The sequence below is a fragment of the Thunnus maccoyii genome, chromosome 4 (assembly GCF_910596095.1).
Source record: "Thunnus maccoyii chromosome 4, fThuMac1.1, whole genome shotgun sequence".
NCBI classification, from domain to species: domain Eukaryota; kingdom Metazoa; phylum Chordata; class Actinopteri; order Scombriformes; family Scombridae; genus Thunnus; species Thunnus maccoyii.
In genome coordinates, this window is record NC_056536.1 from 29,295,132 (window position 1) to 29,311,168 (window position 16,037).

The 16,037-nt window shown below is 41.8% G+C and overlaps 1 protein-coding gene across 4 annotated transcripts in view; it reads left to right on the plus strand.

Moving 5' to 3' along the window:
- Positions 1-16,037, plus strand: part of spryd3 (SPRY domain containing 3) — a 70,338-nt gene that overhangs the window by 44,231 nt on the left and 10,070 nt on the right. For 3 of the 4 annotated variants that reach the window (XM_042408149.1, XM_042408148.1, XM_042408151.1), the window contains exons 8-10: positions 2,475-2,532; positions 9,270-9,389; positions 9,899-10,041. In XM_042408149.1, coding sequence (XP_042264083.1) covers positions 2,475-2,532; positions 9,270-9,389; positions 9,899-10,041 — 321 coding nt within the window. Of the gene's footprint in view, positions 1-2,474; positions 2,533-9,269; positions 9,390-9,898; positions 10,042-12,885; positions 14,183-16,037 lie in introns of those variants that run through there. The other variant, XM_042408147.1, reaches the window with a different exon arrangement.

A 16,037-nucleotide genomic window follows, 5' to 3' on the forward strand; every position in this document is an offset into this window, starting at 1 on the left:
CTACAGAGAGATGAAAGAGGAGCACTATTTCATTGCCCTCCTCCTTCTCCTCCTCCTCCTCCTCCTTCCTCTCTTGTTCAGTAGTGTGTTTCTACAGTAATGGAGGTGCAGCCTAGAAGACGGATAAAAATCTCTGGTAATTACCTCTGAGTCATACTCTGATCTTATCCGAAAAAGTTGGCCCACTAGTTATTTCTGTTGGCATGGTGAAACCTGGAGAAAGACATACATACTATATATGCAGACAGATGGAGAGAGAGAGAGAGAGAGAGAGAGAGACAAACACATCCTCAGCACTGAGAGAGAAGTAGCAGACACTGACAGATTTCCAAAACAGAGGGGCAGACGTAAAGGAATCCACACTCATTAATATGTTAACATGGGTAAAAAGGAATACAGCAACCCGATTTTTACTAAAAACCTCAAAAGGTCTCCTGGCTTTCTACTCATTCTACTGACATTAGCTCTATATTGGAAAAAAAAAAAAAAAAAAAACGCAGCCTTTAATTCATTTGAATGGGTTCAGTCCGTTGGTGTGGTGGGGGTGTCGACGCAGAGGTCTCCGGCACAAAAAAAAAAAAAAAAAAAAAAAAAAAGTTGTCCTGACTCAACTTTTTCCACAACCCATGACATCATCCGGCAAAGCGCTTGTTTTGGCCACTTACATGCAAGCGCACATTCCTGGTAGATCACTTTGTAATGTAAACTAAGTATTCCTACTGTTTACCTCGCAACTGCCGTGATGCAAGGCGAGGCAAGGCAAGGCAAGTTTATTTAGATAGCACATCTCATCAACAAGGCAATTCAGAGCGCTTTACATAAAACATTAAAAGCATTAAGACAAAGTGCAAAAGAAACACATCATAATAGGACATTTAAATACAGTTAAACACAGTTATTAAAGAGTTCTCCTCGAGTAAAGAGAGGAGAATAGAAGATAAAAATAAGCTGAAATAGAATGAGACAGATAAAATATGAGGATAAAAGTTACAGCCCAGTGCAAGAAATGAATCAAAAGCCTCAAATTTGATTTACTAAAAGGAAGCGGCGATACAGAAAAAGTCTTCAGCTGTGATTTAAAGGAACTGAGAGTTACAGCAGACCTGCAGGTTTCTGGGAGTTTGTTCCAGATATGTGGAGCATTAAAAACCCAACGCTGCTTCTCCATGTTTAGTTTCGACTTCGGGGACAGAAAGCAGACCCCCGCTCCCAGACGGACCCGAGAGGTCTGGACGGTTCATATCGAAGCAGCAGATCAGAAATGTATTCTGGTCGTAAACCATTCACTGCTTTATAAACCAACAGTAGCATTTTGAAATCAAGACAAAAACTTTTCCAGAGTTGTAAAAACTTGTCTGTGAGTATTACAGTATAAACTACTGTGCTGCGTTTAGGTGTCCGATGAGCCTTAAAATTTATAGATGTTATTCAAACTGAGCTTCCTGGATCGCATTTCATTCTGGTCGCTACCTGAAGCTACACAACAACTGGCTCATTTCAATTTGAACGCCCGTCCAGAGGCGACTGTTTTTTTTTTTTAAATTTTATTTTATTATTTATTCAAACGACCTCTTTTTCATGGGAGACCTGGACCCGACGTCAAGTGTCAGACAGGAAAATACAACATCAGGCATATAAATTAAAACGATGCTAAAAGCAGATGAGGACGTATGAAGGCTCATAAAACAGATTAAGTTAGAAAACAGTTGTCAGTATTAAGAAAACTTAAAGCGTAAAACAGAGACAATTAGTATTTATTAGTAATCATTCATCATAGAGTTTATAATATCCTTGAATTCAGTCTGGGATACCGAGTTCTTTAATTGAACTTCCTTCTGCAAGTGAAAACATTAAAGCTTTCTCTCTCGCCTCCGTCTGTACGCCAGGGACAGATAGTAGATATGAGGGAAGTTTGTCTAGAGTGGTTTTATAATTAAAAATATACCAAGAGGGAGTACTACTCTGGAGTACTACTAAGCATTTTGTGTGTGTTGTGTTGTTGGGTTAAAGGACTAGTTTGACATTTTGGGGAAATACGCTTATTGGCTTTCTCGCTGAGAAACGGAGCCTCGCTGTATTTCAAGCTGGCACGAAAATCATTTTATAAAATGTATCCATGACTTTTCCTCTCAATAGGTGGTCCATATAAACATTCGACGCTCGTTCAGTCTGCATACAACAAAACGCTGATCTCTGCATCCTCGCTTGTTACTCCGCCGCCCGCTTCCAGAAGTTGAACTCCCTCCATCGGTCTCTGCCAGGAAAACTAAAAATCATATCGTTGCAATAAAAGATTAAAACCTCGATTTGATTTCGCTTATTCTCGATATTAGTGAAATTATGTGTAATTTTGGTTGAACGAAAGCCTGCAGGCTCTTGGCGTGTTCTTCTGTAATACAAAGATTAAACGTTTATCTCATCAATGACTTGTGAAAATGTGTATTTATGACCTGTGTGACTTTGTGTTTGTGCAGGACTACCCCAGGAACAGACACCCGGGATGGAGCCGAGGTTCAGTGGCCTACCACGCAGGTGAGGTTTTAACTTCGTTCCCTCCTTTTTTTCTCTCAGTGCTTCCCAAAAGGATATGGAGTCGCCAGCCAGGAGGGTCCGAGGTCATGGCGCCCCTGGAGAAAAATTTTGGCCGTAAAAGCCCAAATTTGGCAGGTTCAAAAGCCACTATTCCATCATATACACAACTTTTTTGCATATTTTAATAAGTTTGCTGGCTTTTCTTCTCTATTGATATCCTCCACACCTACAAGCAGTAAGCAGCTATGATTTAAGAATGAACATTGTTACACACAAAGCAGGAGAAAATGACAAAATAACCAAGAATGTAAACCATAGATAAAAATGTATAATGTGCAAAAACATATATACTACTGCAGGAAGTTCCATTACATGATATTTTATTTTTAAAACATGATTTTGAGGCATCTGACATTAGTTTGCATAATCGGTCAATGGCAAAAGAAATATAAAAGACATTTTAAACTGTAAAATTGAAATTACATTTTCCTCATATGACACACAGGCCTGTTACTTTGACAACACTGCCTGTTTCAGTGTGTTCGCTCTGCGTCTTAGCTGTAAAAAACACAATGTAAATAAAGATAATTGCAGCGCTTTCAGTGGACTTTTTAAATACTTACTGTGCAAGTCGTTGCCGACGGTGTTTTTTCCGAAGTAGCCCGTCTAATAAGGACGTCCTCTGTCTGTGCGATCGATGCAGTTCTTAATGTCTTTTGTCATCAATTATTTTTTTCTAATATTTTGTCAAACGCTGAACTCTCCGCTCTCTACTCGGCAGGACACAACCTCTCAGCTGATCACGCATACACACACACACATTTATATAGAGCATGTCAGGGCGGGACTGAAAGAGACAGATAGGAACGTTTATCTATCATCATGCTCGCATTGTTTGGAAGCGGAGGCTAGCGGTCGTAAACCTACACGCATAGCGAATCGCAACTTGTCAATCAAAAATATTTTTTACCCGAATGAAAACCGAATATGAAGAAGTAACACGGCTCGGACTTAAATGAGCCGTCGGCTGTTTGGGTCGGCATCAGTCTGCAGTATTTCTCAGGAATTCCCCCCTTTTTTCTTTTTTTTTTTGAATGAAATAAATAAATTGGAGATACTTCCTCTGAAGCATCTATCAGCTACCTTTTTAAGACACAAACATCACAGGGCGCAGCGTCTCAGCTGGATGTTAAGGTGCCTAGCACAAACAGAGATCAAGGAGGATTGCAGGAAGATAAAAGGGCAGCAGGCAGATAAAACAGATGGTGACAGCATCAGAAAGAGGAGAAGGATCATATCTCCATCTCCTGCTCTCTCTCTCTCTCTCTCTCTCTCTCTCTCTCTCTCACTCTGTGGGAGTTTCATCATCTAAATGCCTCTCAAGTGATGGACCACAAAAAACAAGACAGAAGAAACTATTTTTTTTTTCTCAAACTTATCTCTTCCTTTGCTTCCACACACACACACACACACGTTAAGTCTTGGTTATTCACGACCACAGGCCTGTGAACATTATCTGCACAGGCATCCGCACAAAAAAACCCCCACAGCTCCCATTCCAGGCCTCAGCAGCGCTGCGCTATCAGTGCTAAGAGATTAGCTATCAAACCCCTGCTCCCATGATATGAGAATAGGTAGGTGGTTGTTATTACAGCTACAGTAGGTCGCCAGCTCTTTATCTGACAATCCACTGTCACAGTCAAGATCTTGTTAGTCCTTATCTGACCAAAGCAGTTAGGAGCTAGCTGGCTTATCAGCATTATTTTTGGTCTGAAGCATCCTATTGTTAATCTTTTCTCACAGGGAATTTCAGCTGCTCTTACTGAATGATTCACACGCCATAAATGTCACATTCTGTTTATGTTTTCCCAACAGGAAACGTGTATGATTTTATTTTTAGACAAAGGTTTATATACTTTCTTCCAGTTGACCTCCAAATCAGCTATCAAAACACATTTTCTCGTTCACTCCGCACATTCCATTCATGTTTCGGGTTGATGTTTATAGTCCTAAATCCTCCGTATCCCCTTCGCAGATTCCATTTAAACTTAAGGATACATTAATAATAATAACAGTTGATGCTGCGCGTCCTGCCCCCGGGGTCTGCGGATGATACCTCATTGCTGAGTGACAGAAGAGGCCAGTCGTTCAGAAGACTCATCATGCCAGTCCCAGAGGTCTAGCGCTGTGGTCTGCCTCGGGTTTGGCTGCTGTGCGCTGGACACCACAGAAATGTGCACGCCCCAGCACAGCTCCCATTCATCTTATTTGTTAGAGACTAAAATGATGTATGTGGTTTTCCACGCTGTGCGTATGAGGTTTGCCTTCCCATGCTTGGGTTAAGGTGCAGGCTCCGATCCAGCTACTTAAAATCAACAGCCAGGGCCTCTTCTTCATATCTCCCCTCCGCTCCCCGACGCATCCGAGATTCACACAGGACTCGCTCAGGAACCTCAAGAATTGCATGCAGATGCTCTTTGGCAGGGTGACAAAAAGTTAATGTATACACAGTATTATATACACTAGGTCATATAACCACAGCAGAAATTACTTAAAGAAGGAATGACTTTAGCTGTGTTACACTGGTTTTCCTGTTCAGTGCGAGCCAAGAATGCTGTGAAGAGCTGTTTCTGTGACACGTGGTACCTCTGTTATTAACTTTTATGGTTAGTTTTTGTATTTGACCTCAGTATCTAAAAGGCTAAACGTCTGCCAGAATATTCTTGGCAGGCTTTAGCTTCGTATAGACTGTTGAAACTCATTGTTATATTTTTATCGCACCCCATGCTGTTCTTTAGTGCACTGTGAGTGTTTTGTAATGTTTTTATCTTATATTTAGCATTAAAAGAAAACTGTGCATAGTTTTATATTACGCAGCAAATGAGGCAAGTGCATAAATTACAAAATGATCCAGTGCAACATTTCTCATTTTCTTATTTACACTTTACACATACAGTCGATTTCTATTCGTGTCATCCTGATTTATGGTGTGTTGTATTGGGCACGCGACCAGTGTTGACCTGGCTCATACGTGATGTGTATTATTGACTTTTAAGGTTGTTATTTTATTCCAGATATATTCCAGTTATATACACAAATGCCTGCCAACTATACCCCAGCTCCTTTGTATAGCTTGTATAGTTTTGAGAGTTCCTTGGCCTGCGCTGGTGTTACCATGAGTGTTTGTGTTGGGAACCGGCCCAGCGTGGACCTCCATCCTGTGCATTGGCTTGGGTTGGCTCCGCAAGTTAATGGTCCGTGGGCCCCTGTGGGCCCTATCAGAGGCAACCAGCCATCCAACCAGTGAGTGCTCCTCAGCAAGCCTCATTAACCCTGTCACCCCCTCCAAAACCCCCCATCAGTGACTCACACGTGCTATGACTCAACACCCGCAGCCGAATGTTGTGCCCTACCGCCACCGCCTCCATCCATCCTTCACCACCAAGCTAACCTGAGATAATAGGGCTCAGTCTAACTTCTGTGGTGGGCCCTAATCTGATTCCAGCTCAGGTTCAGCAAAAACATTTATTCACTAGAAACATGTCTTGCAGGGAGATAATATCACCGTCTTACCTAATGGGACAAAAATGGATTTGGATGACAGTTTAACACTAAGTATAAAGCTTTGTTCGTACTTGTTAGTGCTCGGGCTTCCACGCATACTACAATCATTGATCTACGTATGCAGATGAATTCAGAACAAGATGGCGACCTCATGACAGAAGAAGAACTTCTTTCTCTGTTGCCTCTAGCTGAACAACAAGAAAAAAAAAAAAAATAGTGTGTTCAACCTCTTAACTAGAATTGGATCAAGGATGGGGAATAGAGCCAAATTTGGGATGCACACGGACGTCCACAAAGGTCAATGCAAACCCTCATGGACAGTAGGAGATAATGAAATTTACATCACACGGAGCTTCGCGGCCACAAGGATGCAGCAACCATGACCTGAATGGCCTTAACAGGCACAGAGAGAGAGTCTGGTAAACACATTAAACACTATCTGAACCAATCATGTACCCAAACCATGTGTGTGTCCGTATTATAGACGTCACCAAACCAAATGACTAAGAGGATGAAGGTCGTAACTAGTGATTATTTTCATTACTGATTAATCTGCCAGTTATTTTCCTGATTAATCCACAAAGTGATGAATCATTTGGCTTATAAAATATCAGAATAAATGTGCTTACAATCTCCAAAAATACAAGTTGATGTTGCCTAACAGTCCAAAACCCAAAGATGTTCAGTTTACTGTCATACAAAACAAAGAAAAGCACATTGAAGAAGCTGGAACCATAGATTTTTGCCAATTTTGTATGAAAATTGTGTTGTTATCTATTAATTTTCTGTCAATCAACTAATTAATTAATTGACTAGTACAGCTCTAAAGGGAATATACCGTATATTTTATATTATATATCAGCAGTTCAACACTTTGTTTGTGATAAAGTCTCACAGCAGCTGCAGATTGAATCTATCGTAAATCCTTAGGAACATGTGCAAACTCACGCTTGAGTGTTTGGGCTCACGGAATAATATAAATATAAATATATTTTAATTTTTTTTCATGTTTAAGAGTCTGTGAAGTCATTATTCTCCGGGCAGGGAAGCCCAGTCTTTTCCAGACAAACTCTCATGTTACGAGAAATCCTGTTTTCCTGTTCCCAGCTGGTCTCAGTCCTCCGCCAGGTTCCCAGAGCTGCTCAGGAGCCACAGAGCCTGCCCTCTCCTCCTGTGGGCTCCTCTCCAAACCCCCCCACCCCATCCCCCTCACCGAACACGGCTCCAGTTTTCACCTTGTTGTTACTCCTATAATCAACCTTAGACCCCCTAACACCTGGCGGCGGTCACATTAGCTAACACCTTCAGCCTTACCGGAGACCGCCTCAGTCTGTGATCTTGACTTTTTGCATTAACACCATCACCAGTGTGTTTTTTGCTCCCTGCGCTCGCAGCAGCAGCAGCAGCAGCAGCAGCAGCCTCGGAGCCAAACTCTGGTCAGCACCTCTATGCTAATTTTAGACTCTCTTGTCTCCAACATAAATTTTAACATTTTCCGCCACAACCCTAGCCCCCGAAATGAGCTTGCTTCCTGAATATTGATTTCCAACCTTTTTCAGTACCAAAGCACGCCCGAGAAAAGTAACTCGAGTAAGAACTGATTGTTTTGCTCAAAAGTAGCTTTATAGCTGCCAGGTACATGAATCCTACTGGAACTCAAAGGCTATTTCAGGACCACGATGGAAATAAGTGCTGTGTCGTGCTTGAATTTTATGCATAACACTTGTTTTATGTACGGCTCACAAGTTTGTTTTGTTCGTCTACATCTTCATGTTTCATGTCGGTTTGTTAGTTTTCTTGGTGAATATGTGGAAAAGAGTGTTAGGTTGTGATATGATGGAATAAAACCAAACAAAGTCATGATTATTCAAATGTTTATCCAGAAGATTTCATTTACAGCTGCAACTAATTGTCACTATCTAGTAAGCATTTTTTTAAAATTTCCTCTGAATAATAGAAAGAAAGAAATATTGGAACACAAGTCAAACAGATAACAACAACAAATACATTTTCAGAAGCTGGAAACAGACAGTACGGTGTATTTTCGGGTAATGAATGACTTAAACAAACAATAGATTCAAATTGCTGATGATTCATTTATTTTCTGTCGATCGACTGATCGTTACAGCCCCGATCTCATTATTAAATATACAGAACACTCAAGAATCAAACAATAGTAAAAACAAAACTGTGAAAGACCGTTCAACCATAACAGTGTGTGTGTGTGTTTACAAGCTCCTCTCCAGTAAAAGCGAGAGCAACAACAGTGTGTTTAAAGGATAATTAAAGTCTTACGCCATTAATTTAAGTCTTTAAATTTGTTTAGGTAGTTGGAGTCGGCGATTTTTTTTTCTTCTTTTTATATAAATATAATCTGAATAAAAAAACGAGCCAACGAACTCGAACTTGCAAGAATATGAAAAAATCCCTCCAGCTGCTGTAGCGAACATCCTTCCAGCCCCTTGACGCTCCGCCAGAGAGTTCTCCCACCGTTCCCGTCCCAGTCAACTGGCTCTATCCTTGGGCCCAAAAACCTAGACTTCCACATCCCAGCTCACCTCCAGTGCCAGCCCTTGTGACTCTCCAAAGCCCTTGCTCTGCTATTTTTAGCAACGCTGCGCCTGTGCCGGCGTGGCTTCACTGTTTGCCTAGTGTGTGGTGTTGTGACAAGGGCCCGCATGGGAGCCGTAATGATACAGTGTCTCCGTCTCCCTCCCGGTGCTCAGATAGAGATTGTTTAAACAGTATCCTGAGCCGGGGACGGGTCCCATGACAACTCCATAAATATTTACCAGCAGCAGCCACGCCGCTTCGCTTGAGGAGAGCTCGTCTGCAGGCTACCTCTGCAATGTTTTTCTTTTGCTCTTTTTTTTTTTTTTTTTTTTTCCATTGTTGTCTCTCGCAACTGTAGTATGTGTTGTTTTGATGATTTCCTTTTGGATGTTGTTGATGTCTTTTTTTTTGCAAGATAGGTGTTTTTACTAGTGCTGCTTTGCCCTTTACAGAACATCCAGCTCTATATTGTATATGCACATATAAACAGGCTGTAAACACATTAAACAAGTAGTCTTGTGGGTCAAGTTCAGCAACGGAAGTATAAAAATAACCTCACAGGTAAACAGACTACATGATAAACGGCTCAATTAAAAAAAAGTTTCCTTCTCTCCTGACAGATGACGGGAAGATCTTCCACGGCAGCGGGGTCGGGGACGCTTTCGGTCCTCGTTGCTTCAAAGGTGACATCATGGGCTGCGGCATCATGTTTCCACGAGACTACATCCTGGACGGAGAAGGTGAGGGCGGAGGGTTCGGGTGGGACAATTACACTAGTCATTCATTCTAAAGTGGTTCGCGTGTCCGTGGGAGGTTTCGCTCTTATATCTACTTATCGTGGTTTTAGCATAAGACGGTTTTGGCAACGTTGGGTCTTAATAGAGTTCATTGTGTTGCATGTGGGGGGGGGGGGGGGGAGAAAAAAAAAATGGATGTGAAGCAAAGTCCCCCGCATGGAAAACCCCTTTCCATGAGAGACAAATTTAGGATTTCCATCCCTCAGGTGCTTTCAGAGCATTTGCATCACATTACGAAACCTTTGATAACAATTCCGTACTTCTGTACTTTGTAATGGAAATCATCCTAATTATTCAAATTCACACAACGCACAAGACGGCACAAATGAAATCTCGGGTTGCGTCATAACCCTGCAGGTACATGTTTTGCTGTCTAACTACTTCACTGTTCTGTGTTACCTGGTCATTAATGCCTTTTCTTCAAACAAACAAACACACACACATGTCCTCAGGTGATATGGACGACTGGGATCGGCGGCTGGAGGTCCGTCCGGGTCAGGCAGGCGTCCAGAACTTATTTTACCTCAACGACGAAGAGGAGGAAGAGGAAGATGGGGAAGAGGTAGAGCGGGGAGAGGAAGGCAGGAAGGTCACGGTGAGGAACACTCCCCAGACATGACGCAGCTGTTTAGAACATACATGTAAACTGAACACGTCACAGACTGATTTGCATTTCAAACAGGAAATTTGTTCCCTTGCGTGACAGACGGCTGAAGGCGTCATCAGGCCTTTGTCAATAGCTGCTTTTATTCAATGAAGGTAATAATTGGAAAAAAAATGAAAGACATAAGCAACTCTACTTCCCTTCAAAATATGACATTACACCCCTCATGAATATTCATGCAAGCTATAATTGATATTTTCCATAATAAGTGTAATAAATGAAAGGCGTGGCTCTTAATGATGAACCTACAGAGGATTATCAGCAGCTCCTCTCGGCTTTAAAGAGCTTCATAGTGAGTTTCAGCTCATGTTTAGCTTAACTCGACTGTTTTGGTTCACTCTCAGCTCTCTCATAATGTTGTTTTTGGCCTTAACAGGCAGCTGTTCTCAGACGGAAAGCTCTAAAAACCCCACTGTACACTACCTACTCCGCACCAAATGACAGATAAACACAGTTAGCTGTAGACTAGCTGGTGAACATAGTGGAGCATTCAGCAGTTAAAGAGCCAGATATTTCCCTCAGGAGTTGGTAGAGAGCAAAAACAAGAGTTAAAAGAGAGTGAATATTGGACTCACATTCACCAGGTGGACAGACGCACGACTCCAAATGAATGATAATGTTGCTCCGTAACTGCTGGATGTGCAACAATATCTGTTTCTTATTAGGATCAATTGTTTTTTGTTGACAATAAGAAATGGAATTGCCAGCCTTTAACAAACTGCTCCAAATACAAAAGTGGAGAATAGAGATACTGTTTATACTAGAGATGTCTGGATCAAGTTTTTCCAGCCCCAAATACTGATCTGAGTCCTTCTAATATTGATTATCTGCCAATACTGAAGCTGAACTGATGCCACATTGATTTTAAAAAGCATCTGTCACATTGAAATAACAAGTACAGCCTTCTGACTGGGGCCAGCGCTCCAGGACGTGGTTTCAAAATATCAAATGAATCAGCTGAAATGATGAAAAATTAAACTGGAGATCGAAACTCCTGAAATTGATGCGACTCCCACTATAAAGCAAACAGATCAGTCATCAGTCATCGTTGTGGGGAAACTACAACTTCCCTCACAGATGATCTTTGGCTGAGCGCAGACAAACAAAACCAGGCGACAGCCAAGTTTTTAATTTTGGCCTGTCATCAAATCACTCACTGAATTAAGTTGCAACAGCTGATACGACCTGCCGCCACCGCCGCCGCCACCGATGATGTTGCGACCGTCCGCCCCGACTACAAATGAGAAGCTGCTAGCTGATTGTTTTATACACTGATGCTCTTTGCCAATAATGAAGAGAGAGTCAGTACATCAGAGCATCAGAGTCTGAGTTAAACGATCCAAATGAGTTTTTTTTTTTTTCACTCTTGTATAGAAGAGAGATGCTTTGACTGGAGGATGTTGTGAAGGAGAGCAGCGCTGCAACACTAGCAGGCAGTAATGAAAGGATCGGTTGTGTTTTGCCAAATACAGATCCTTTTAAAATCATCTCTAGTACATAAACACAGTGCAGCATCAACCTCTCAGCCGTCCTTGTATCTCAATTATTACTGTCAACAGTTAAATAGCCAAAGTACAAGATTAGTGGTCAGTTCCTTGTATGTTATTGTATTATTATTATTTCTTTTGGCAAACCTCAGCGACCTTGCACCATCAGCGATTACTCTCCTACTCTTGTGTAACTCGGCTCCTGTGGGAGGTCACCATCGCTCCGTGACCTTTATGTCGCGATCCGCACACCACCACCACCCCCCCCCCCCCCCCCGTCTCCACCACCACCACCACCAACACGCCTTCACACTGGAATCATCCAACCGCTCCGTGCTCCAACTGTTGTTTGTTTGTTATTGTTTTAATTACTGTGGTTTTCAGTTTGGGGAGGGGGGGGGGGTGGATGTGTGTGTGTGTATGTGGTACTGAAACCCGAGTGGGTGAGAATGGAATCGGCCGAGTCGTAATCCAGGGATTTGTCAATATTTGTTCAGCAGGACACATTACCCTCAATGCACTGCTCCTTGACATTACAGAGGTCTCTGTGGGCACGGCTGCACGTGTGTGCGGGTGTGGAGGGCGAGGCGCTCGTGCGTGCGTGCGTGTGTGTGTGTGTATGTGTGTGTGTGTGCAATAAGGCTGTACAATAGAAAAGCCACAGCACACACACACTGAACTGCCGCGCTGCCGGTGTTGTTCAAACTAACGAAGCCTGTTGCAGTTTCACTCACCCTTCATCTGTAATTCAATAGCGGTTAAGCCTTTCTTTTTAGAGTGGGTGGTACAGTAAATGTTTGATATGTGACTCAGCCTGATTTATCGAAGACATACACTCCACAGTACTTCACTTGTTGTTTTAGTATGTTGGTATTTGCTCTCCGACTTGGAAAGAAGCCCTCGGTATTAGCATTGAAAAGCTTGTTGGTGTTCTTTTGAGAACAGCTAGATAATGTTTGATCACTCGCTGATTTAGTAGAGACATGTACTATAAACATTGGCTTTTTTTTTTTCACCCCCCCCCCCCCCCCCCCAAAGAAGGCAGACATTACACTGTCACTTATTTGTTTAATGATATTTCCTAACAGCACATAATTCCTGTTTACAACTGGCGCACTGAAAGCTCTCAAATGAAGTTTGTTTTAGTATCAGCGGTTATGAAAAGTCTTTTCTTTAACAGCTAATTATTCCTTGGATCCATCAGCAGATTTACCATCACTGAAAGGTTTTTTTTTTCTGTGTGTGTGTGTGTGTTTTAACTCACTATCGCCCCCCTGTGGTGCTGCAGGTGTTCTTCACGAGGAACGGGAAGCTAATGGGCCGCAGGGAGATGGCGGTACCTCCCGGGGGTCTCTACCCCACCGTGGGGATGCTGAGCAGCGGGGAGAAGGTCAAAGTGGATTTGCATCCCCTCAGCGGATGAGCCGAGAGTACCCCGGACCCCGGACTCGTTACGCCCCCTGCGAACAGCTGGCTGCACTGTAGAGCTCACCCACGGTAGCCTAGCATGCTGCTAACAGCCCCACTTGCCAGAAAACACAGCAGCTGCGGTTCTGTAATGCACGTCGCCTCGTCATCTTCCTCAACACTGCCCCGGCTTTTATTTATAAGACTCGTACATTTCACCGTCATCACAGCAACACGACCGGGATCGTCCTCCTGGTTGCACGGTAGCAGAGAGGAGGTTACAGCGTGCAAGGTGCGGGCGTAGAAGGCTGAACCTAGAAGCTAAAAAAAAACTCCTCGGAGATATTTAACTGTTAATTCTATGCAATCTGTACTGCTATCATCCAACCTCTTTTTTTTTTTTTTTTTTTTTTTTTTCTCAGCTGTGTAACGCATGCAGTGTGTCTCTGAAACACTGAGCTGTTAAATCCCTCTCATGAGGTCTGGCACACTTAGTTTATTTCATTTGTCACGACCCCAAGCAAAGCAGAGCGAGGCCAACAGTTGTGCCGAGTCAGAGCTCGTTGGCAGTTTATGTTTCAGGGAACTGACCCTCTCTCTCTCTCTCTCTTTCTCTCTCTCTTTCTCTCTTTCCCTCTGTCTCTCTTTCTCGACCTCCCTCTCCCTGTCCTCTCTCTGGGAGAGGCTGCCCTCCTGTGAGCGATCAGGGACTTGCTGTTGCCCCACCTCACACTGCTCTCCTGGAGCTGCCTGGAAGCGAACAGTGGATTTGTTTCGACATTTTCAGAAATGCATCCATGATTACTGTTAGAGGGTTGTTACAGGTTTGGTAATCGCAACCAAACAGAAGATGTTGTTTCCTGGAAAAGTGGATGAATAGATCAGCAAGTTTTCTAGTTTTTTCGTGTCGGAGCCAGATTACAAATGAGAACTTGTCAGGTATATTTTCTACAAGGGGAATCTGGTGAATACACGTTTAAATTTCTATTCTACGTCAAAAAAAAAAAAAAAAGTTCAGGGAATGTATTTTGTTTTTGTACTCAGCACTTTGAGAACACGAGGGAGGCTGGGGGTAGACGTGTAGGGAAGACATGCTTACAGTGGGTGGACAAAATAACAGAAACACCTCCCGATATAATGCAGTCCGATGCAACACCAGCCATAAAAATATATATATATATATATATAAAAAAAAAATAACCATAGAGTTAAATCAATTAAAATGTAACTTTGTAAACCTCACACAGAAGAAGAAGAAGTTGCAGGGCTATTGTATTGGATTGCATCGTACTGTAACGTGTTGTAATTGTAACATTTTGTTCTCCGTATGTCGAGGTTTTACTCACTGTGCGTGTTTCCCCTCAATATGAAGGATTATTTCCTATCTGCATTTTATTTTTCCCACCTTTTTGAAGCCTAAAATTAGAATGACCTTTTTTCAAAGCAAGTAGTTTAAAAGATGCTGAAGAGCTAAGTGAATGAATTAATTACTTGCTTTTGTAGTCAGAAGGTAATTTCCTCTCTGTGATGCCATATGTGATGTAGAATTAACTGCTGGATGTTTTTTTTTTTTTTGTTAAGATAAAGACAATAATGTTTGGTTGCTGGTTTTACTTTTTGTGTGTGTTGCCAACGGCACTTTAGTGATGCGTGTGGTGTGTCTGCGCAGCGTATGACAGCAACACCAGGAGTCTGTATCACGAAGTGAGATTAGCGGGTTAGCCGGCTAGCTTTAGGCTTAAAGGACAGGTTGACGATTTTTGAATCTGAGTCTTAAAACAACAGTCTGGTGTCTAAATGAACATTGAAAGACATTTTTCCTCGCTGTAATCATTCCTCCTGTCATTAAAAGATCCCCTTCAAATGTGCTTCCAATGTAAGTGATGGGGGCCAAAATCCACAGTCTTCGTTTTGTGCAAAAATGTATTTAAAAATTCATCTGAAGATAATTTGAGGCTTCAGCAGTCTGAGTGAGTCAAAGAAAGTGAATCTCTTCCACAGTTTTCCAGATTCTCTCTTGGCACTAGAGGGAATTTGGCACAAAAAAAAGATATTTATCTTTGGAAAGATATTGACTTGATTTGACTCATTTGGATGCTGAAGCTTCATATTAGCTTCAGATAAACTTTTAAATACATTTTTGCACAGGAGGATTATGGATTTTGTCCCCCATCACTTCCATTGAATTTATTACTGGTGAGTATGAACAGGAGGAATAATTACAGCAAGAAAAATCAGTTTCAATGTTCATTTGGCCACCTGATTATTGTTTTAAGACAGACTTGAAAAGCTGTGAACCTGAACTCAGGTTTTCTGGTACAGTATTACAAATCTTGCTCACTAGATCACCACGGTAACCTCGGCTGCTTTGAGGATCAAAACCTGTCAACAGCTCAACTCCTGACCAATCAGATCACTGGAAAAATATAGACATTATTCCTACAGGAGTTTATAGTAGTCAAAATAAAAAAAAGAAAAACAGAAACATTTTAGATTATTTCTTCTTCATTATCAATGAATCGGCTGATAATTTTCTCAATTAATTGTTTAGTCTAAAATGTCAAAAAAATGTGAAAAATACTTGAAAAACCAATTTGATGTCTTTGATTAATAGTCTCAAACCCAAAAAATTATCTATTTACTATAAAGAAAAACAGAAAAATGTCACATCTGAAAAACTGGAACTTGATAATGATGATAAATCAATTATCAGAATAGTTGACAGTTAATTGTCTATCGATCATCTAACTGATTTCTTGCTTTTGTAGTCAGAAGTGATGCGGTATGTGATATGTTTCTATAAAACTGAACTTCTTCATAGCTGCACAGGAAAGCCCAGAGTTAACTGAGCCTATTGATAACCAGCGTCATGATATTGATTATCCAGGATCGCCGGTGTTGGGCTCAGTGAAGCGGCTAACCCAGAGAGAGCTTCATGATACAGACCTGAAGCTGCTGAGTGAGAAATACTGTCGAAGTTGTCATATGTTGTCTGTGGAAGCTGGTTTCCACAGAAAATAATTCTGATTGATT